The sequence below is a fragment of the Muntiacus reevesi genome, chromosome 3 (assembly GCF_963930625.1).
Source record: "Muntiacus reevesi chromosome 3, mMunRee1.1, whole genome shotgun sequence".
Lineage (NCBI taxonomy): Eukaryota > Metazoa > Chordata > Mammalia > Artiodactyla > Cervidae > Muntiacus > Muntiacus reevesi.
Window position 1 is genome coordinate 109,702,371 of NC_089251.1, and position 24,150 is coordinate 109,726,520.

The 24,150-nt window shown below is 35.6% G+C and overlaps 1 protein-coding gene across 1 annotated transcript in view; it reads left to right on the top strand.

The window, feature by feature from the left end:
- CLIC4 (chloride intracellular channel 4) overlaps window positions 1-23,918 on the top strand; it is a 72,747-nt gene extending 48,829 nt beyond the window's left edge. Inside the window, exons 3-6 of the mRNA XM_065930077.1 lie at window positions 870-995; window positions 8,038-8,144; window positions 19,125-19,306; window positions 20,476-23,918. Coding sequence (XP_065786149.1) covers window positions 870-995; window positions 8,038-8,144; window positions 19,125-19,306; window positions 20,476-20,640 — 580 coding nt within the window. The 3' untranslated portion in view covers window positions 20,641-23,918. The remainder of the gene's footprint in view (window positions 1-869; window positions 996-8,037; window positions 8,145-19,124; window positions 19,307-20,475) is intronic.
- The last annotated feature ends 232 nt before the right edge of the window (window positions 23,919-24,150 follow it).

Sequence of the window (24,150 nt, forward strand, 5' to 3'; positions counted from 1 at the left end):
TAGATCACAGACTGAGAGACAGCTGCCCTAGGAGGCTTGATTGGTAAGAATGCTTTTAGGTGGTGATGTGTGCTTCATGTTTTATCATTAGGATGCACACCATATCTGGTCATGCATGTTGGGCTTAGTTGAAGCATTTTGCTTTTTAATAGGGCAACATACCAGTTTTCCCATTTTTATTAGTCTTCTGTGTATTTTCAGTTTTTCCTAATAGGAGGTGAATGTCTTCATTCTTTAATTTTGAATTTCTTTGATAATTGGGTTTGTGGACATTTTTCCATATTTTTCCATTCTGTGTTGCCTTTTATCTTTGTTTATGCTCTCTTTTATATATTAAAGTATTTTGATACTAGTCAAATCTTTTGATTTTTTTCCATCAAGTCTGGACTTGGAAAATGGAAAGGAAGTAACACCTGAATTTGAAATGTTATGGAAAAGGATTGTGGGAATCAGCTACTCCTCTCCCTTATTCAAAAAATAAAAGGCCTAGAGAAGTTATAGTTTGTCCATCTTTATACAATAAGTTGATGTCAGGGTCTAGACTAGAGACTGACTTTCCCAAGTCATCTTCCCCTCATTCTATCTCCATTTCTAATAAGTACCTCAGTTAAATTTGAAACATGAATGAAGGACTTTGTAATTAAAATCAGAGATTTAAAATTTTCTTATCATAAATTATATGCTTTGTGGAGGTTTGCCTCTTACTAGAGTACTGTTGCAGCTATTATACTTAGTGGAAAAAGTATATTTTTTCTTATTCATTTTTATATACTTTAAAATTTAGAATCACTCTGAGAATGTGGAGTATTGTTGCCTTCTTTAGTTAGAGTTAAAAATGACCTGATTTTGACCACTGTTTTGCCTAACAGGAAGCCTGCAGACCTGCAGAACTTGGCTCCGGGGACCCACCCACCATTTATAACTTTCAACAATGAGGTCAAAACGGATGTAAATAAGATTGAAGAATTTCTTGAAGAAGTCTTATGCCCCCCCAAGTGAGTATCCAAGAAAATATGCCTGGAAATAGTGCTATCTTTTTAAAGCTTTGTCTTATCTGGCCCTTAGAGACATTTCTATTCATTGTACTTAAGTTAAATTGTCACAGAATTAAGTTGGAATTACTAGGACTTCTCTTCATTCATTATAATGCTACACAGATGTCAGAATTGGCTGCTGGCTAGGCCAGTGAGCCATACTAAGAAAGGTAGGAATCGGGTTAAGCTGGAGAATACTTGGTGTTTGGGATATGTGAGACAGGTCAGGAAAGACTGATTATTTGAGGTCCCAAAATGAGAGTGAAATTTAAGGATAAGAAGAGATGGGGAAAGACCTACTCACATTGAACCCAGCCAGAATGTCTAAGCAGGAGTGTGGTACAGGTTGCTGGGAGATTTCCTATCAGGCCATTTTAAAGGTAATTTTCTGAAGCTACTACCCAAGGGCATTAACTTTTTAGACTGAGTCCCTGGGATTCCATTTTTATGTATATATTTCTTAGAGGTGTTCTAGATCCCCTGGTCCTGCATATTAGCCCACGTGGTAAATGATTTTAAAATACTCAACTATTGCCTATAATGTGAGATGTAGTTGAGAAATAAAGGTACTGTAATGACAGTTACTTAAATTGCAACGATGCAGGTTTGCATCATAATGTAATCTTGGCATAGATTCAAAGCCTTTTAGGCTTTTCCAGTTTCATTATCCTGAAAACCAGGTTTCTTTTTTTTGGGCCCCAAGCTTTTTCTTGTTAGTTGTCCTTACTCTCCACACATACAGATAAATTTCCCTGGAATGAGATTATTGAGTTAGAGAGTTCTAAAATAATAGTTACTCAGTATTCATTCCTTCATTCACTGGTTTATTCTGCAGTTACTGGGCAACAAAGCTCTATGGATACAATATGAGATAGTTCCTGCTCTCTAGAGGTGCAGTTGAATACGGACAGATAGTGGTGCTATGGGAAGGTGAGTGGAATCAGGAAAGGCTTTAGAAAAAGAGATAATATTTGAATTAAGCTATAATTGAAAAAAAAAGATTGGCATTCCACAGGTGAGTGCAAAGATGACAGATGTTCTAAGCAGAAAAATAATTTTGAATAAACTGTTTCTTTGGAGGACCTAAGGATGTAACTGCAGCATAGCATGCAGGGTTGAAGATGGTAGGCAAGAAGGCTGCCAGGAGGTATATGAATAATGACACCCCTGTCTGCAACTAGTTCATCTTCAATTAGGAACAGAATTACCCTCTATTCAGCAATCTTATACTAAGCTTAAAATTTCATTTTCTTAATCCTATATTCTAAAGTTTATCCTCTGCTTTCCTGTCTTTCTGAGAACCTCAAACTTCTTTTCTATTTTCCAAGAGTCCTAACCTACCTTCCATCCCTAGTAAAGTTTCTGTAGACCAATATCTATAAAACTATGTTCGATTTTTCCTCCAGAACATGTATATAGTTAGAATACTGATAAACTGAAACTAAGATCTTTATAAAATAGAAACTGAATATTTATATACATCAGTAATGAACTATAATGAACGTTCATTCAAATAACTGTTGAGAGAAAATGGAACCTGCCAGACCTCTTTTTATTCTTTTTATGTATGTGTATATATATATGTATGTATGTATATCTTACCCTTTTCATTTTTAAAGTCTGTCAGCTGTGAGGAAAGTTCCATATTTCCTAGTTTATCCTCAGATGCTAGGGAAAGTAGTCTTTCTCTCATAACTGTAGATTATTGTATCAACACTAAATTATAAATAGAGAAACAGTTTGAATGACATTCATTCTCTGGGAGGGAAACTGTTATGTTGTTTCAAATCATAGTCTGAAAAGTTTCTTGTGTAAATCCTTCCGAGGATACTTATGTTTTTGAAGTCAGTATACTGATAACATATACCATTTCAGTAAAATGGGGGTATTTTTACATATTCTCTCCTAACCTTATTCAACAATATCAGCAATAACAATAACAAATTTCATTATTATTATTTTTTCTAAGAGGGAATACATATTAAGTAATAATATTAAAGTTATTAATAAATAATAGCTTCATAATAAATATTAATGGAGCTAATATTAAAATATTCTAATTTTTTGGCATCCAGGACTCTCTAAGACATCATAACATTTTTAATTTGATTTGGACTTTGAAAATAAACATTTTCACTTTTTTTTGGGCCACATTTTGTGGCTTGTGGGATTTTAATTCCCCAATCAGGGAATGAATCTGGGTGCTCAGCAGTGAGAGCGGAGTCCTAACCACTGGACCACCAGGGAATTTCTTCACTTTGTTTTTTATATATAGAAAATTTAGCCTCATTTCATTTGGGCATATTTAAAGAGATACTCTAAGCAGAGATGATCTTTTCGTTTAAATAATTTAATTTAAAACTTTGGAGATCTTTCTGTTTTAAAGGGTTCTTAATCTGCTAAATTCTCTGTGGTTAATTTTCCTTGTTTTTATGTTGATGTTTCTGATGGCTCAGATGGTTAAAGAATCTGCCTGCAATTCGGGAGACCTGGGTTCAACCCCTGGGTAGGGACGATCCCCTGGAGCAGGGAATGGCAACCCACTCCAGTATTCTTGCCTAGAGAATCCCATGGACAGAGGAGACTGTCAAGCTACAGTCTATGGGGTTGCAAAGAGTCGGACACAACTGACTGACTAACAACTTTGACTTTATATTCTGAAGAGAGTTTCTAAATAAAGTTTAAAATTTTACTTTAAATAGAAGGGAGTATTTTTTATGTTACGAATGCCTCTGCTGTTATTAACATTCAAGTGCTAATTATGTGCCATGCACTGTCCATTGTGGAGTATTTTGTGGAGTATCTCAGTCCTCTCCAAGACTTTATGGAAAAACTGAAGATGAATAATCAAAATAATTTGTCCAAGGTTTCACAGTTAATGGTGGCAGAGTTGGCATGTGCATACTGCTTGCTAAGTCGCTTCAGTTGTGTCCGATTTTGTGCGAACCCATGGACTGTAGCCTGCCAGACTCCTTTGTCCATGGGAATTCTCCAGGCAAGAATACTAGAGTGGGTTGCTGTCCCTCCTCCAGGGGATCTTCCCAACCCAGGAATTGAACCTGGTTCTCTTATGTCTCCTGCATTGACAGGAGGGTTCTTTACCACCAGCGCCACCTGGGCAGAGTTGGCATACTTACTTTCAAAGCTAGATCTTTTTGCCTTCAAAAACCTATGTTTCCTCTTACTTCTGTTTTTCATTTGGTTGAGTTTGACTTCTGTTAAAGGTAAACTGTGAGTCTTTAATTGGAATTGTGCTTTAGTGAGTACAAAATTGAAGGGTAGCTCAAGTTTAGAGGAAGGGTTGGATAGAAAGCAAAGGGAGTTTGTTTTACTGTGATGACCACGTGAGACTGAAAGTGGTTGTCCAACTTAATTTAGTGAATCCTTTTTAAAAAGTAGGGGAGGTTTAATTTCTGATGAGTTTTTGTTTATATGCACGGGAGCAGCATGTTTGGATTGAGAGTACTTTGCCCTTAGTGGGTTCTGTAACCCGTAATGTGAAATACTGATCAAACAGCATGTTCTCTGTCACACAGACTTGCTTCTAGAGGATGAGAGAGAGAAGGAAGTGGGATCATCACATGCATTCTTTTCCCTTTCCTCTGTTCTAGGGCAGTCAGGGATCAGCCTTTTCTCTAGGATGAGGTCTTCGGGTCCTTAGCTGATCCTATTCACACTGATTGTAAGCCTTGTTTCCAGGTAGGAGGAGGAGAAAAGGCAGAAGAGTTGTATAAGCTGGTGAACCAGAATCCAGCATTTCTAATAACATGTTTTTGGCATTTGATGACTGAGAACAGAGGGGTTTTTATGTGAGCATTTCTAATTTAATCATAACAAATATAAGCTATTCTAGAGTTGTTTAGAATTTAGAGACTGATGAAAAGCTAAAATCAAGGAACTTTTGCTAGTCTAGGTAACTATAGATTTTAACGGAGAAGCTGTCTTCTCTTCTGGGGTATTTTTTTTCAGTTTCCCCCTTGCTTGAAAGAAGGAACTACTTTGCCAACCCCCCCACCCACCACCAAAAGGTTTTAAAAAACTTTGAAATTTGGATTTGTAACTGAAGCAGGCTTGTGTACTTGGCCAACTTACTGATAAAAGGAGAGAAGGATAGAGGAAGATAGGTAATTTTGGAGAAAAGTTCTATAAACTGTTGTTAAGCCTTTTTTCTTTCGTTTTTTTTTTAAAGAGAAATAACAATGAATCTTACAGGAATGAATTTACAGGAATAATTTAATAGACTTTTATAACCACACTTTATTCTCACATTAACACAAGAAAGGAGAAAATGTCTGAGATCTTTCTTAGAAAGGATGGAATTATTCTTAGCTAGTCTACCATAAATACTAGTCAGTGATGTGATACAGGGTATAATAAAGGACTGATCTTAAAGTCTCAATGCCCTGGATGTGCATGTCTGTTCTGTGGTTGACACATAACCTTTTATTAATCATTTACTTTCCTTTTGTTAAATGTTAAAGTAAATGTTCATAATAGTTGGAAAGTATTGCTTAATCAAGCAGTTTGCCAAAACTACTACTAATGAATTATTAAAATCCAGTGTTTGGGGGAAATGCAGAAAAGTTGACAACTGATTTTGGACCTAACGGTTTAGAATTTGATTTATCTTTTTGAACTTGATCTGTAATAAAAACAACAGCACTGGACTTGGTGACAGGAGATGTGAGTTTGATGATACTTTTAATAAGTCCAATGATTTGGGGGTAACTATGTAAGTTTTCTGGAATATAATTTCCTTTTAGCAAATTGAGAGATTTAGGTTGAGTGATCTCTTGTACCTATAGTATTGTGTGCATTAAATTAATAATACAAGTTTAGTTGTTTGTCTTAGAGAAGAATAGGGCATGTTTTAGAGAACTAGTTTTTGTTTTTTTAAAGAGTTGTAATAGTATCTGTTTCCATGTAATAAAGGATACGCTGATTGCAAGTCCTACATTTTTACCTGCTCATTAAAATAGGTCTCTGGTAAGTATGATTCTGTGTATTCGTCTTTATAACCCCAGTACTTAGTACAACTTCTGACACATAGTAGATACCTAATTATTAGAATAAGTCAATATATGCATAAAATGAATATGTAAATAATCTATAATTCAAATCTACTTCCCTATAAGTTACTTTGAGAATTATGAAGTTTACTTCATTAGAAAAAGTAGGTACTCTTAAATATTGGTTGGGGAAAAGAAGAATAAATTTGGAAACTTGGCTAGAGGAAGACATAGGTGTACTGAAGAGGCGCTTTTGTTCCTTGCACTATATTTTCTTTGGAATGAGTCAATGAAGGTACTGTATTATAAGTGGTGGAAATATTTAAACTACCGGCTGGTTATTTTCATAGTCAAGGGAAATCCAGGGATGTTGAAGCTGGAATTAACTGTTTCAGCTCAGGCAGGGGGTGGGAAAGAGAGATAATGAAGTTTCTAATATCCTGTAGTTAATAGGAAAAAAAACCATGTTATATATGTATGTATATAAACACACATCACACACACATATATAATATGCATATACATACACTCAGGTGAAATTTATTTACTGTAATCATTCACTGAAAAACTCATTATGTAGTTAATATAACTTCTAATTATAAAGAAACTTTTAAGCTTAAAAATAGATATTAAAAAGGAAATAACTTGAGCATATAGGTATTTAATAGATATTTTATATTTTCCTTCCCAGTATAGTACTATGTCTAGTTTAGAAGATATCTTTTCTTGAATTTAAAATGGTAAACATAAAAAATATGAATATAAAAACTAGCCTGAAACTACAACTTGCAATTGGACTAAATTTTTTTCCTAAAAATTTTTCATTTTTAGTTTAAAGAAAAGTGGTAAGAAAGCATCTTAAAATGCATGAATAAATCTGAATAACTAGTTCAATGTAAGATTTTTTTTCTGTAGTTTTACTGCCCCAGTCTGTTTTCCAGGGAAGTTTTGCAGGGCTTTTAAGAAAAGTTCAATCTTTCCTAAAGTGGTGCTAAAAGTCTGGATTTCTCTAGTCCTGGCTCCTTGGAGTTGCTGCAAACTCTACTGAAGGAAAAAGTAAAGAATTGGTCTTTTTCACGTGTGTTTTCCAATTTAAGGAAGAAATAAAAATTAAGTATATGTGTTGAAATTTGTGTATATAAAATACACATGTGTGTGTCTTTTTTAAAAAGCTGTTGTTTCATGAAATGTCTTTTCTCAAAGTAGAAAGACTTTGTAATAACACAACAGAGCACTTGTTAGCAAAATTCCAATGTCTTATTTTTCTGTTGCTCGGTGTCACCCTTACTGTATTTCGTATATGGGAAGTTGTGGAAAATCCTGAGTGTGGGGCTAAAGTGAATGATTGGCCTCCTGCTGTTTTTGTCCTTGACCTAAATTTGGCCAGTCTAGATTCTTTTCCTACTGCCACAGTTCTGTGGTACTGTTGTGCACGGCTGGCTCGGTGCATGGCATACCAAAGATGTCTCTTTGGCATTCCTATCTGAGAAAGCTCTACAGTTGAAATGTGGCTAGTGCAACTGAGGAAATGAGTTTTAACTTTATTATGATTAATTTAGATTCCTATTTGGATAGGCACAAGTCACTAATGGCTACCATATTGGACAATTCAGATATGTAATATTTCCGTCAGCACAGAAAGTTCTTTTGGACAGCTCTGCTCTAGAGTTCGCTTACTAAGACGCCCATTGACTTGGCACCACTCTCTGAACAAGTAGACTGTTTTCCCAGCATTTTAATTTATAAAATGGAGATGGGGTGCGGATGCCCTTTGGGTGCCAAGAATATTAATATGTGAACAAAAGCACTGTGCAGAACTTTGTTTCCTAAGGAAAAAGCACATCTTAAAAAATTCTGTGGAAAACTGATGATGGCATTTCTTAGAGTAATAACTGTTAAAAGATGTCTAGTAACTGCTAGCACAATGGTTTGATAGGATTTATGCAAATGTCTCTTTGGAGGCTCTATAATCCATTATTACATTTTTCATTTAGGTACTTAAAGCTTTCACCAAAACACCCAGAATCGAATACTGCTGGAATGGACATCTTTGCCAAATTCTCTGCATATATCAAGAATTCAAGGCCAGAGGCTAATGAAGGTAAAAAAAAAAAAACAAAAAAAAACCAAGTGGTTGAATTAGCAGTGTAGAACCAGTCCCTCTTACTTACCCCCCAAAAAACCTCCAAAACAAAACAAAAACAGGAACAAAGATCAGGAAACCCTATTATGACAGTGATTGTAAATGATTACTTTGGAGGCCGTTCCTTAAAGTATTAAAAACTAGCTTTCAGGGTTGATCGGAGATTTGATGATAAACCAGAGTAAGTCCTTAAATTGTTCTTTTTCTTTGTTTCTTGTTGATTAACTGTGCCTAGCATAAAGTGGGTGTGTGATTAAATGTTTATTGAATGAATTTGTTCACATATTCTTCTGAGAAGTTACCATGAAGGGAGCTATACAGAAAATTACAGTGTCTCAGAAACAATGGATTGGGTGGTTGTAGTGGTTGGGATAGATTGATATAGCTTAATTTAAACTATTACTAAAGCTTTTGTTTATTGTTGGGTGCCAGGAACCTAAAGTCAGCCTGGGTGGATTTTTGTGCTAATTACTCTTATGAGCAGTTTTTGGAGTTGCTCTAAGAGATCATTTGGACACACCAGCCTTGCAAAGGTCTCTGTATCCTAAAACTAAGGTTTTCGCTTCAAGTCCTGTTTTCGTGGTGAGAGTGGTTTGTGTAGTACAGATGCTGCCTCCTTCTTTTATTTATTAAAAGACACTGTCTTATCATTTCATTTACCAAACTTACATATAGTAGAAGGGAAATCTCTTTGAAAGAGGTCCCATTGAATGAACCTTGTCTTAACTACACCATTCAGTCATCTCCCCTTTTCTTCTCTTTGGGATGTTAAGCATTGTTCTTTCTGCCAAAAACTATATAGAAAGAGCATTAGTGTTTAATTAAAAGTATCAGTAATTACCAAAGAGCCAATTCCTAAAGACACTATAATCCATCATAATTTTAGAGTGTGTGGTAGCTTGGGTGGGGCTCTTTGGGTGGAGTTTATGGCCACAGATGAGCAAGAATACCAAAGGGAAAAAATATCTCAGTGCCAGTTGAGCAAGAATAAACATTTAAAACACATTTGCCGATTTCCTTCTGTTATTTCAATGGGTAGATTTCCAAGCTATTCAGACTTTTAAAAATTACTATTAAATTTTTAAATTGCAGCATTTTACAATTTAGTATTGAATTTCAGTGATTTCTGGAATAATATTCACTGCATAAAATCGTGTTTCTATAGGGAAGGGAAAAACTGTAGTGCTCAGGCCTGTCTTACATCTATTAAATGTGTTTCAGTAGCTGCCACAGCTAGGGAGCAATTTTCCTTAGTAATTGTCTTTTTTTGTCCGACTAGTGGTTCTGTATGAGTCTCTCATACGCTCAGTAAACAGTTCACTGGAGCCCCTCCTGTCCATGGACAATATCTCTGCTCTGCTCTTCCTTCCTTCCTGCAAGTGGCTGTTCTCTGTACACCCAGTTGTTCTTGCTGAACATCTTCTATGAACTTCTTCTATGAACTCTCTAAGTTAAAGTCATAATGTTTTTATTTCTCAGTGTGGCTGTTGGAAACTGGAGGGTGGTTGAATTTCTTTTGATGCTTGGTAAAGAGAGGGAAATAAAATGTGTCTGCTTTAAAAAAAAAAACCACTGCTTTGAGGGATGGGAATGGGGGAGGAGACTAGGGGAGAAAGTGACTCACTTAATTATAACTTTGTATTCTATTTTCCTATCAACTTGTTCCTGTCTTAAGTAGCCACCTACATGTACTGTCCTTTGAATGCTATAACCAATAAGAACAAGCGACATAATAGATTATACCATGCGTAACTTAGAAGGCCTTTTATATTAAATTACCTATTGGTAAATAAGAATTCCACTTGCCAAGCAGCTTCTCCCCACACTGCCATGTGATTTCAGAAAACAGTATTCCACATCACTTGGAGCTTAAGGGGTCTCCCTTGTGTATATTTGTTGCAGGCCTTTTATCTGTCTGTTTAGTACAATTAAATACCTTAAATAAGCCTTAATGATCTACCTCCTTATTCCCCCAAATAATCAACAACCTACATACACATCAATTGGTTTTTCATTTTACATGGTAAATTAGAGTAGGCAAGTCTTTGATTGGTTTTAAAAACCTATTAAATATTTCACAAAATTCAGTATATTTGGACAATATTAATGCCCTTTAAGACCTACTTCTATCTATGTAAGCGATTAGATGTTTGGATGCCTTAGCAGTTGGGCGAGTGAAACAGAAGGGCCAAAGCTTTTATCAGCGTACAGAGTAAACAAAAAAGCTTTAGAGAATAAAATAAATAAAAGGAAACATAGATAGATAAAACATATAATTCTTTAGTAACTTGTCTAAGGTGACCGAGAGTAACTGTGTTTTCTTTTGAACCATTAAAGGAGAAATTAATGGGTAATTACTTTCATGGAATGGGTTAGGTATGACCTGTCCCAGATCTCTCTTGTTTTTTTAAAATTCTTTGAGTTCATTAATTTATATAATTTATTAAGCTCCCAAATGTAACTCATAGATAATTTGTTAGTCTGTTGATGTTTATAATATTCTTAAGAGGTCAGTGAATTTAGCAGTGATGAAATATGCCACTATATCCTCAGAGGCATATTCCATAATGTCCCAATTCCCATTTTTAAATGGAGACAAGGAATCGTTAGGTTCTGATTAGTTCCTTTTTATTCAAGGTTTATTCTCCCTCCCTACTTACCTCTCTTGCGCTGCCTGCCCTCGACTAAAAAGCGTGTGAAGTCAGAGGATGGTTGTTCATCATTGTAGCAGTGAGACTGTATTGGGTGTTTAATCGTGTTTAAATACTTAATACCTCTCTCTGTTTTCTGCCAACGTGTTACCAGACCTTTAAAAATTGCTTGTGCAGGATTACCTCTTTATTAAAACTAGCAGTAGCTTTAAAATAGTTTTATTGATGTAAGTGCACATAATTTTTTTCTTCACTGTAAATTCTTTTTCTGTAACAGAAATTGTCTTGTTTAGTTAATGCCTTCTGCCTTGTTCTTACTCATTCAGATTATACAATTCATAGAGTAATGCATGCTTATTGAAGAAGTTAAAATAGTACAGAAATTAATAAAACTCCAGTGTCCTTTGTGAGTCACATCACATAACCTGTTCCCCAACACTTAGGATGTCTCCTCCTTTTTTCTATGCACACACATTGTACTTAAATATGTACTTGTGTGTGTGTGTGTGTGTGTGTGCATACAGCAGTTGTTTTTATCATGTATTATATGGTAGAAATACTTCCATTTCAAAGTGTAGATCTACCTCACTTTAAGAAATGCTGCTTGATATTCCATAATATGGAGTTTTTAGTTAACTATTTCACTGCTGATAGACATTTAGATTGCCTCAAGTTTTTTCATTACGACAAACTATGCTGCCACTGATATCCCCGTGCTAGATTTCAAATAGGTCAAAAGATTTTGTTCTCCAAAGACTATACCAGTTTATTGTCCCACCGTGAAGGTATTCATTTCCCCACACTTCTGATCCTGGTGTGTTTGTGAGAGTGTTTGTTAATATTTTGATTTTTCACAATTAAATTTAAAAGATAATTTGTATAGCCTCTGTTGTACTTAGTAATTTTTTATTGAGAACTTTTGAAATACCTTCTTAGAGATACAGCATTAGTACAGTAGGGATATTAGAGAATAATAGTGCTTGTTACTAGTTACAAAAGACAAGGAGCTTAAACAAAAAAGGAGTTACTTTCTGATGGCCTGCTACTGCCTTCTAGTGGTTAATCTTGAGATTTTCATCTTAACCAATTTCAAATTCCTTTGTGATGGTTTGTTTTCAGAACTTTATTGTGTTTATTAAATGATGTTCTTTAGTTCTTGTTACCTCATTTTTCACTGTTATCCATTCCTTATATTCTTACATAAAAATTGTATCAAACTAATTCATCCTTCTTTGTTTTCATTAATACACCCTTTATTCCAACATTCTTAACTATGAAAAATCACTAACATTGGTCGACTACAGCAAGTTAGCTTCATTGCAGGTATTTTGCTAAGTCCAAAATTACAGGGCAAAAATAAACAAAAAGAAAAAAAAATTAAAAAAGGAAAAAAAAAAAAAGAAGGGAAAAAAAAACAGGAAAAAAAGAGAAAACAACAACAAACAAAAAAAAAGCGAAGAAAGAAAATTAAAAAAAGAAAAAAAATTACCGGGCAGCAATTGTAATGTTCTGTTAGCCTCTGAATTTTAGTGCCTTACAGCTACAAATATAAACACTGTACATTATAAACCTTGTAAATTTAGGATATTTTATTTTTCTTTTGGATACTTTTGAGAATTAATTCAGGAAAAGGATTTATTTAGAGCAGATCAGAGATCATATACTTGCTCAGACTGGTCATGCCACTCAAGTGTCGTTTGAGACATTATTTCAGTGTTTGAATTCAGTATTATCTTCCTTGTAGACCATGATCCTGTTCATTGTAATCTGATCAAAGAACAAGTCCTTGTATCTAACGTGTATTTATTCTGTATTTACTGCTTTTGACAGAAGCATATTGAATCTTCAAAAGTGAAAGCAAGCACTTTGAAGTATTTTATTTTTGCCTCAAGATTTGACACTTATGTTTACAGCCCTGGATCTATATAAGGGCTTCTCTGATAGCTCAGTTGGTAAAGAATCCGCATGCTATGCAGGACACCCTGTTTCAATTCCTGGGTCAGGAAGATCCACTGGATCATGTACTTGCTAACCAGTCAACTTTTTCTTACTGCCTCCTCTATGAGCCTCTGAAATTTACAATTCACTTTATAATATCAGGGAGTTGTAACAAGTCAAATTCCAAGATGTCAGATCTCCTTTCTTTGATGTTGAGAAAAGGCAAATGCTCTTCTCCTTTATCTCAGTATCTGTAAGATAGGATAATATCTGCTCTATGTCCTGTGGCTGCTCTGAGAATCAGTTCTGTTAACATGTTCATCAAGTTTTTCAACTGAAAAATAGGAAAGTAATGATTAATTGTTTTTTATTTATGAATTTTAAATGGTAATGGCAAAATAGACATCTTCAAATAAACAGAAATCAAACATTCATGTTAGCAGACTCATACTAAATGAAATACTACTAAAAGTAGCTTTTCAGGCAGAAGGAAAATGATTTCAAATGAATACCCAGAGATGAAGGAAGGAAGAGAATCCAAAAATTTGTGTAAATATAATAAAGTATAAATGAATACTGTCTGTATAGAATAGTAATAACTTCTGAAATTTAAAATATATGTCTAATTAATACAAAAAACAATAGTAGCATGTGATTGAAGTGAAGTCACTCAGTCGTGTCTGACTCTTTGCAACCCCACGGACTGTATAGTCCGTGGAATTCTCCAGGCCAGAATACTGGAGTGGGTGGCCTTTCCCTTCTCCAGGGGACCTTCCCAACCTAGGGATTAAACCCAGGTATCCTGCATTACAGGCAGATTCTTTACCAGCTGAGCCACAAGGGAAACCCATGTGAGACAGGAAGGCAATTAAATACAGATAGAGTGCTCTAGGGCTCTTGCCTACCATTACTCCTGGAAATGGTAAAAGTTATAATTATGCTTTAGTAAGTCAAGGAAACATTCTAGCCAAAAAGATGTGTAATACACGAGTAGAGGGAGAAATGAATAATAATTTTTTTTTAATTCAAAAAAAGGCAAGAAAGAAGAGAACAAGAATAGGTTAATAGAAAACAAATGCATGATAGCAATTCTAAACCAAAGTTTGTTTAGATGTAAATGATTCAGATACTCCCAAGTAGAAAACAAAATATGCTAACAGGATTAAAAATAGTTGTTTATGTACAAGAAGAAATACTCCCCCTTCACACATTTGAAATACACACAGATAGATAGACCGATCATCAGACCCAGGAAACTTGAATGTAACAGTGTAAATACTAACCAGAAAGATGGTAAAGCTATATAGACATTGCACAAAGTAGACTTTGAGGAAAGAAGCATTACTAGAGATAATGAAACATGTTTCAGAATGATTTAAAAAGGTCAACCTACCAGGAAAATAAAATAACTCTAGGTTTATATTTATAAATAAATTAACTACCCTGGCCTGGAGAATTCCATGAACTGTATAGTCCATGGGATCACAGAGTCGGACATGACTGAGCAACTTTCACTTTCACCCTCAAAATATATAAACCAGATTGACAGAGCTAAAAGAGAAATAAACTAATCCACAATCTTGGTGGGAGATCTTAACTGACTCCTTTAGTAACTTTTAGAATCTGCCAAAAAGAAAAATTCAGTGAGAATATAGAAGAATTGAATAAGACAGTGAACAAGTTTAATCTCACTGATATTATAAATTTAATCTCATAGTGCCCCAAAACTGCAGAATATACCCTTGTTTTTCAAATGCACATGGAACACAAAATTGACTGTAAAACTGATGTGCTTGTGCGCTTAGTCACCTAGTCATTGTCTGACTCTTTGTGACCACATGGACTATAGCCTGCCAGGCTCCTCTGTCCATGGGGATTCTCTAGGTGAGAATACTGGAGTGGGTTGCGATGCCCTTCTCGAGGGGATCTTCCCAACCCAGGAATTGAACCCAGGTCTCCCACATTGCAGACAGATTGTTTACTATCTGAGCCACTCAGTTCACTTCAGTTCAGTTGAGTTGCTCAGTCATGTCCGACTCTGTGACCCCATGAACTGCAGCATGCAGGCCTCCCTATCCATCACCAACTCCTGGAGTTTACTCAAACTCATGTCCATTAAGTCGGTGATGTCATCCAACCATCTCATCCTCTGTCTCCCCCTTCTTCTCCCACCTTCAGTCTTTCCCAGCATCAAGGTCTTTTCCAGTGAGTCAGTTCTTCACATCAGGTGGCCAACGTATTGGAGTTTCAGCTTCAGCCTCAGGCCTTCCAATGAACACTCGGGACTGATTTCCTTTAGGATGTACAGATTGTATCTCCTTGCAGTCCAAGGGACTCTCAAGAGTCTTCTCCAACACCACAGTTCAAAAGCATCAATTCTTTGGTGCTCAGCTTTCTTTACAGTCCAGTTCTCACATCCATACATGACCACTGGAAAAACCATAGCCTTGACTAGACGAACCTTTGTTGACAAAGTAATGTCTCTGCTTTTTAATATGGTGTCTACGTTGGTCATAACTTTTCTGCCAAGGAGCAAGCATCTTAATTTCATGGCTGCAATCACCATCTGCAGTGATTTTGGAGCCCCCCAAAATAGTCTGTCATTGTTTCCACATCTATTTGCCATGAAGTGATGGGACCAGATGCCATGATCTTAGTTTTCAGAATGTTGAGCTTTAATCCAACTTTTTCACTCTCCTCTTTCACTTTCATCAAGAGGCTCTTTAGTCCTTCTTCACTTGCTGCCATAAGGGTGGTGTCATCTGCATATCTGAGGTTATTGATATTTCTTCCGGCAAGCTTGATTCCATCTTGTGTTATCCAGCCCAGTGTTTCTCATGATGTACTCTGCGTATAAGTTAAATAAACAGGGTGACAATGTACAGCCTTGACTTACTCCTTTCCCAATTTGGAACCAGTCTGTTGTTCCTTGTCCAGTTCTATCTGTTCCTTCCTGACCTGCATACAGATCTTTCAAGAGGCAGGTCAGATGGTCTGGTATTCTGAGCCACTAGGGGAGCCCATAAAGCTGAACCATAAAGCAAATCTGAAAAATTTTCCAAAAGAAATTTGTATCGTATCAACCACAAAGAAAATAAGCTAGATATTGGTAGCAAAAGTAAAGCTAGAAAATTTCTACATGTTTGAAAAATAAGCAGTGTATTTCTGAATAATCCATGGGTTGAAGAATAACATGATGAAAATATACCACGTCTAAATTTATATGCTATCATTTGGGCTTCCCAGGTGGTGCTAGTGGTAAAGAATCCACCTGCCAGTGCAGGAGACACAAGAGATGCAGGTTCAGTCCCTGGGTTGGGAAGATCCCCTGGAGTAGGGAGTGGCCACCCATTCTGGTATTCTTGTCTGGAATATTCTGTGGACAGAGGAGCCTGGCAGGCTACAGTGTGTGGGGCCGTAAAGAGTCTGACAAAACTGAGTGTACATACACACACACACATATACACACACACAGCTTTGTTCAGAGGAAAATTTATAGCTCTAAATGCATATATTAGAAAAAAAGAAGAGCTAAAAATCGGTAACCTTAAAGTATCCACCTCAGGGGTTTAGCTAGATCAGCAAATTAAACCCAAGAAAGTAGAAGGAATGAGATACTCAAAGAGTAGAATTTTATGAAATAGAAAACAACTAGGAGAGGATTAGCAAAGCTAAAAGTTCTTTGAAAAGTATAAGAAAATTGATGAATTCTTGACAGGAAAAATCAAGATAAGTAAAAGAAGGTAATAACCAATATTAGCAATGAAAGGGAATTACTACAGATCTTACATTTAAATGATTTGGGGGGGATGTTATGAAATGTTTATGTTTATGTATTTGAAAACACTGTTGCATAAATTTACAGAGAGTACCATGTAAGAAAATTGTTACAAGAAGTGATGCAAGATGTGAATTGTCTTATATCTATAATTAAAAACTGTCTCACAAAGATGGCTTTGCTGATGAACTCTTCTAAGTATTTGGGGAAGATGTAACATCAGTCTTGCATATACTTTTCCAGGAAACTGAAAAGAGGATATACTTCCCAGCTTGCCTTTTGAGGTCAAACGATACAAAAACATCAAAAGGAAGGAGTCTTTCAGACCAGTCTCTCTCAAACATAGTCATAAAAGGCTAAAACAAAATATGCCAGATCCAGCAATATGATAAATACATATGATAAATACATATAACCAAGTTGAGTTTAATTCAGGAATGGAAGATTGGACATTCAAAAAAATCTATTCAAATTGTCACAATAATAGACTACAAGAGAAAAATTATGATATTATTTCAATTTATGCAGAAAAAGTACTTGATAAAATTTAGTACTTATTAAAATGTTTATTTTTTAAAAGTACAAACTATATATAGCAAGGAATTTCCTTAATCTGACAGAGAATCCACAGAAAAGTCAGACTTAATAGAGGAATAGTGAAAGATTTCCTCTTCAAACCGAGACTAGAAAACAATGCTATTGTCACCACTTCTATTTAGCATTGTATTGGTGGTTATGACCAGTATAATAGGCAAGAAAAAGTAATGAATCGTATGAGACTTGTGAAAGAAGGGATAAATTTGTCATTATTCTTAATATAATCGAAAATGTAGAAAATCCAAAGTAATCTACAGACAAACCCTAAGAATTTTTAAAAAAAGGGAATTATCAGAGTGACTGCATATGAGGCTATTATAAAGATCAGTTTTATTTGTGCCTGCTAGCAAGAAGCAATAGAAAATGTGATAAAAATATTTATACAATAAAAAATATCAGATATTTAGGAATAAATGTAACAACAATGGACAAGACTTCTATATAGAAAACATAGAAGAAATCTCTTTTAATTTCATAAAATTGAATAAAATTTAAAAAAATCATAGATTGGGACACTCAAAATTATAAAGATTCCAGTTCTCAAATTGGAGTTGTGTTGAATCTATAAATCATTCAAAAGTTCAACAGTTTGTGTGTGTGTGTGCTTACACACATGTAAATTAGCATGCTAATTCTATAGTTTATTAGGGATATGTAAGGAGCCAGGAATAGCCAAGATGATCTTGAAGAAAGATTTGTTTGGAAACTTAATACTGCCTAATATCAGGATGTGTTGTAAAGGTACAGTAGCTAAAACTGTGGTATTAACAGAAGGACAGACAAATAGAACAATGAAACAGAATACAGAGTCAAAAAACACCCCTGTCTCACACTATACACAATCAATTCTAAGTGTAGAATTGTAGATTAGAGATATAAATATACTTGGTAAAATATCTTCTAGAATATAATGGAAAATAGCTTCATAATTTGGGTTTAGGTAACCAAGGCAACCACAGCCTTGTCTAACTCAGTAAAACTAAGCCATGCCGTGTGGGGCCACCCAAGATGGACGGTCATGGTGGAGAGGTCTGACAGAATGTGGTCCACTGGAGAAGGGAATGGCAAACCACTTCAGTATTCTTGCCTTGAGAACCCCATGAACAGTAGGAAAAGGCAAAATGATAGGATGGCTGGATGGCATCACCAACTCGATGGACATGAGTTTGAGTTAAACTCTGGGAGTTGGTGATGGACAGGGAGGCCTGGTATGCTGCGATTCATGGGGTCGCAGACTCAGGCACAACTGAGCGACTGAACTGACTGAACTGAACTAAAAACGTTTCATGGATATAAATCCAAATAGTTTTATAGGAGCAGGATTTAAAATTGAGGACAAGAATCTCAGTCTCAGCAAGACTTTCTTCCCTAGATTTGAAATAACAGGTTTGTCTTTTTAACCCTTTTTTTTTTTTCTCCCCAGTTTAGACATCAACCGTGTTGGGCCATGATGTGTTTATATATGGGGCATTTAGTTATTAAAAAATGTTTATAGATGACACTATCTGAAATTATCATACTTGTTTTTATATTTATCTGTAAATTTGTTCGTCTCATCTCTTTCCCGCAAGTGAATAAATAAGCTCCTGGAGAGTAGGAACCTTGTCTGTTTTGTACCCCAGCGTCAGAGAGACCAGTTACTGACTGAAGGAGTAACACTTCTAGACTTTGGGGATTGGGTGATTTTCCTTTTTATAGCATTTCCATCTTTCTTTCTTTTTTTTTTCTTTTTTCATTTATTTTTATTAACTGGAGGCTAATTACTTTACAGTATTGTGGTGGTTTTTGCCATACATTGACATGAATCAGCCATGGATTTACATGTGTTCCCCATCTTGATCCCCCCTCCCATCTCCCTCCCCATCCCATCCCTCTGGGTCTTCCCAGTGCACCAGCCCTGAGCACTTGTCTCATGCATCCAACCTGGGCTGGCGATCTGTTTCACACTTGATAACATTTCCATCTTTCTTTCAGCTTTGGAGCGGGGTCTCTTGAAAACACTGCAGAAACTAGATGAATATCTGAATTCTCCCCTCCCTGATGAAATTGATGAGAATAGTATGGAGGACATCAAGTTTTCCACACGTAAATTTCTGGATGGCAATGAAATGACTCTAGCTGACTGCAACCTGCTGCCCAAGCTGCACATTGTCAAGGTAGGCCTGCAGGATGTGGGGTCACGTTGCTATTAAACCTGATACCTTTGTACGAAGACAAGACTCCCCCTGTGTGTAAAACTTGGCTGATATTCTGACAGTTACAATTTAGAACCTCCAAACAGTGTAACTTAATGTTGTCTAGGCAATAGATGAAATACCCTAAGGTGTATTAAGTGGAAAATTGTGTATTAAAATCAATGCCTATGCGAAATGGAAAATTTTTTTTCTATGACTGCATAAAAATTCAAGGTAACTTTAAAGTGGTTGCTACACTGACATACAGCATCAAACTTTGTTCTTTGATCACCTGGCTTTTTCTTTTCAAGGCAGAAAATATTTATTGAGCATTTATTGTGTGAATACATTTACTGGGCTTCCCAGGTAACACTAGTGGGGAGACATAAGAGATATGGGTTCGGTCCCTGAGTTGGAAAGATCCCCTGAAGGAGGGCACAGCAACCCACACCAGCATTCTTGCCTGGAGAATCCTATGGACAGGGGGGCCTGGTGGACAATGGTCCACAGGGTCGCAAAAAGTTGGACTGGGCGACTGACACAGGTGACAGTGTGTGAGACACTGTGCTGTGTGGTTGTGCAGTGAAGATCAAGGTCAAGAAAAACAGATCGCAGCTCGTGTGTATGTTTGCAGCGATGTCTTTTTCAACCCATCTCTCAGAATAATGGAAATAAAAACAAGAATAAACAAATGGGGCCTACCTAAACTCAAAAACTTTTGCACAGCAAAGGAAACAAACAAAATGAAAAGACAACCCAGAGATTGGAAGAAAATATTTGCAAACGATGTGACTGACAGGAGATTAGGCTCCAAAATTTACAAACATCTCATGATTTTTAACAACATCAAAACAACCCAATCAAAAAATGGGCTGAAGACCTAGACTAGTGTGTATGTTTTAAAGTATTTATCCAGTGATTTCACTTGACTGTTTCTGGTGTTGGTAAAGTCACCACCACACTTCTGAATCTCTGGTATAGTTTACAGTCCTTATCATTATTTTAAATGTCTAGTTATAATGAAGGGGAGAGACTTCAAGTAGAGGCAGTTTTGAGAGGCTCACAGAATTAATTTGCCCTAAAATCAGATACATGTCTGGTTTATAAGACATGGCATATAAATGTTAACATTTGATCTCTTTGTATTTCAGGTGGTGGCGAAAAAATACCGCAACTTTGATATTCCAAAAGGAATGACTGGCATCTGGAGATACCTAACTAATGCCTACAGTAGGGATGAGTTCACCAACACCTGCCCCAGCGATAAGGAGGTTGAAATAGCATACAGTGATGTAGCCAAAAGACTTACCAAGTAAAAGAGCACTTACGAGAGAAATGTCTTCACATCTTCCCCTGACTAAGAACACACTTTTCCTAACAGACTGCTCCTCTTCCTAGAAAGTAGAAACTTTATTTGGCACGAACATGCAGTTATTCCAGATTAGGATAAAGGATAGACAAGGTATAGTAGCTGTCTTGAAATATATATACTCTCTAAGCAGTATTATTTTAAAATTCCTTTACCCTGCCTATATCCCCTAGCCCGTATCCTCCTTTCCTCCAATTTGGAGACACTCCATCACAGACTTTCACTTTAAAGGTAGTTTGCCATCTCTCTGGAGCCTTCATCACTGGAGTCCATTCACTGTGTATCGATGTCAGAACTTTTGAGGTGCACTGTTCAACTCTTAAAATAGTAACCGTAAAAAAATAAAAAAAATAAAATAGTAACCGTGACCCCTTCAGTCAGGCCCAAACTGGTGCATAATGCATGGTACAAGGAATATTTATGTATTTTTGGAGTTTTATAATATTTAGTAAGAGTATATGAAAGGATTGCTACTGTATCAAAATACTCTCTTTCAGTTTAGTCTATCCTGGATATGTACTAAAGGATGTTACCACCCGAGAAGAGTGCTTTTACAGAAAGTCAGTGCAGATTTTGTTATTTTACTTTGTACATGGGTTTTTACTTTTGCCTAAAAGCATTTTTCTTTCATACTAACGATAACATCTGACACTACTTAGAAGCTGAAAGTTTAGAGGGAAGGATGGTATTTTCAAGATCTTCTCAAGCATATATGTATTTTGTCCAGTGCCATTCATTTGGAACATTATTCATTTCTTCCTTTATTTTAAAAGTGCTCTTTTTTAAAGTAAACATCAGCCTTGCTGTCTATAGATCTTTTGAGCAACACTACGTAAACTGTTATTTAGTTCATTTAGCTCTTGCAGTACAGTGATTAGTAATATAAAAGTTAACCTAAGGAATATAGCATGGGTTTGTCAAAATATCAGGCATATTTAATGTGGATAATCTAGAGTGTAGTATAAATCCTAAATTAAAAACAAGATAAAACAAGCTATTATTCCACCCCATTTACTGTTAGACATCAGGTAGAGGATGGTTCACTCCTTTTGGACTAAATTATAGTTGTGATGGTGACTTCATATTTACTGCAATTTTGCCTAATCTCAATCATTGCATTTCCTTCAATTAAATTTTTCTGAAGCTACATTGAGGAATAGCATGTTTGTTTCTTAAACTGAAGTCCTAAACCAGGAATTTTTTTGTGTTGTAACAAGGAAGGATAAACATGATGAAAATAAAACTTTGCTAAATATTTATTCACTTAAAAGAAGAAAAAATGACTTTCTGTGTACTACTCCAAAGACTGTGGTTGTGACTGTAGTTAATGTTTTTGGTCATTTTTATACCTAACTTGTTTAAGAAGTGCTCTTTCTCATAGACTGTTTTTGGAAATTTTAAGTATATTGCTTTAAAATGGCAATTTTTTTTTCCCTATGATATGCTAACATTTAGTAAACACTGGCTTTAAGGAAGCAGCCTGATTTTTTTTATAAGCATTATGCATTTATTTAAATCTATCAGTAATTAGCTTGGTGTAAAAAGATAAGAAAAACTCCATATTATATCCATTTGGCTCAGGGAGATTTCTTTGCTTTACCTTTTTTAGAACTCCTTATTGCTGAACAAAGTTAGGGTACCCACCATTTTGTAATAAAGTATTGGGTGATGACTTATCTTGTTCCAGGAAGAACAGTATCAGGTTATATATTGAGAAATTCTATGGCAGCAGCTTCCGTGGGTGAATTGCGTCACCTCTGCACCAGTACACAGACGGCCATATTCACTTTTCACTTACTTTTACAATAGGACTAACTTGGCATCAGGTGATATTGAATCTTGCCTCATAGCTTAAGGCATAATTCAGAAGTAGGGCATCTATTTCAGGTGAACGGTGGACTAAGTGATGCAGAGTAGAGGGCTAATGAGGAAAGAGCCCACAGTCCTCAAAACAGGGATGAAACACATTCTGAAGTTCAGTTGTAAGAGTTTTCCACTTTGGATATTTATTCTCTTCTTCTTTTTAAAAAATGTACCCCATGATTACACTTGGCTGTCTCTCTAGATATCCAAGGAAGGGAGGGTCTATCTGTTATAATTTTGATGAAGGCAGAGTTATGTTTCTGTCGAAAGACAGATCTTATTACTTTATCAGGAAAGTTAGTCAGATGAGACTGAAATTGGCAAATGGACCAAAGCTAGTAGAAGACGGTCCTGGAACAGACTTTTCCCCCATCTCACACTGTGGAGAAGTCACAGCTCACAATCTTGGGAGACTCGGAACATGAAAGATTTTCATGGCAGCTCATGTAGTGTATGGGTTGACGTAATAGAAATCATCTGATATTATTTCTACAACTACTGAATCATTCCCCCCTTCATTTAAACCCCTTTTGTTCCACTTAAACAAGATAAGAGTCTGAATGGAAGATCTTACAGTTTCCAAGGGATTCTGAGAAATTTTGTGTTCAACATTTGGAAGGCTGTCTACCATTTCAGTTGATATAACTTCCCCCTTTAAAAAAAAAATAGATGTGGATTTTCTGTATAGTTCTGTTATTTTCTTTTACCAAGATTGTTGACTTTTGTGATAAAATTCATACAAGATTTTATTTCTTGGTAACTTCGGCTTATACAACTATCTTTAAACCCTTGAGCGATCTGTATACAATGAAGAGGTTTCTGACATTTATTCTTAAACTCATTTATTTGACTTTAGAATTTAGGCACGTTTACTTCTGTTGTTTTGAATCTCTTTAGAGCTGTGTGTAGATAGCCTTTATTTCTGTGCATTTAAAATAATCCATTTAGAAAATATCTACATGGTAAAAATGAGAAGAAATAGAAATGTATTTTTTCATGAACATTTTGATATACATTTCATCAAATTTATTGATTAACCAATTTCTTACACTGGTTATAATCAGTATTTGATTCAAAGAGAGGGAAGCATTCATTATTGTTATACTGTATCATCATTTTTATTCCATCCTTTACAAATTACCAAGGTTGGGGCTGTCAAAATTATACTTCTATTATGGAAAAAAATTTCAACTCCCCCCAAACCATAATGTTGAACAGAATTGAAGTATTTTTTTTAATTACTTGAAAAGGAAAATGAAAGCTTATTATAGAATGCTTGTATTTTCTTTTCTCTCTCTGGAACCAGTATATTGCTGGCAGCTATTGTATTAAAAAATAAAGTATATTTTCACTATCATAAAAGGTTCTTTTTTCCCCCCCTCATGAAAATAAATAGCAATTTGGGGTAAAAGTGTTTATTTGAGACTACCTTTGTTTTTCTTGAGGGGACAGTTCACCACATTTAATAGATTAAAGGGAAAAAACATACAATCATCTCAGTAGGTGCATAAAATAACTTACAAAAACTTTCATGGTACCCATTCTTAGCAAAGCGGGATCAAAGATTAACTTTTTTTTAACCCAATAAAGACAT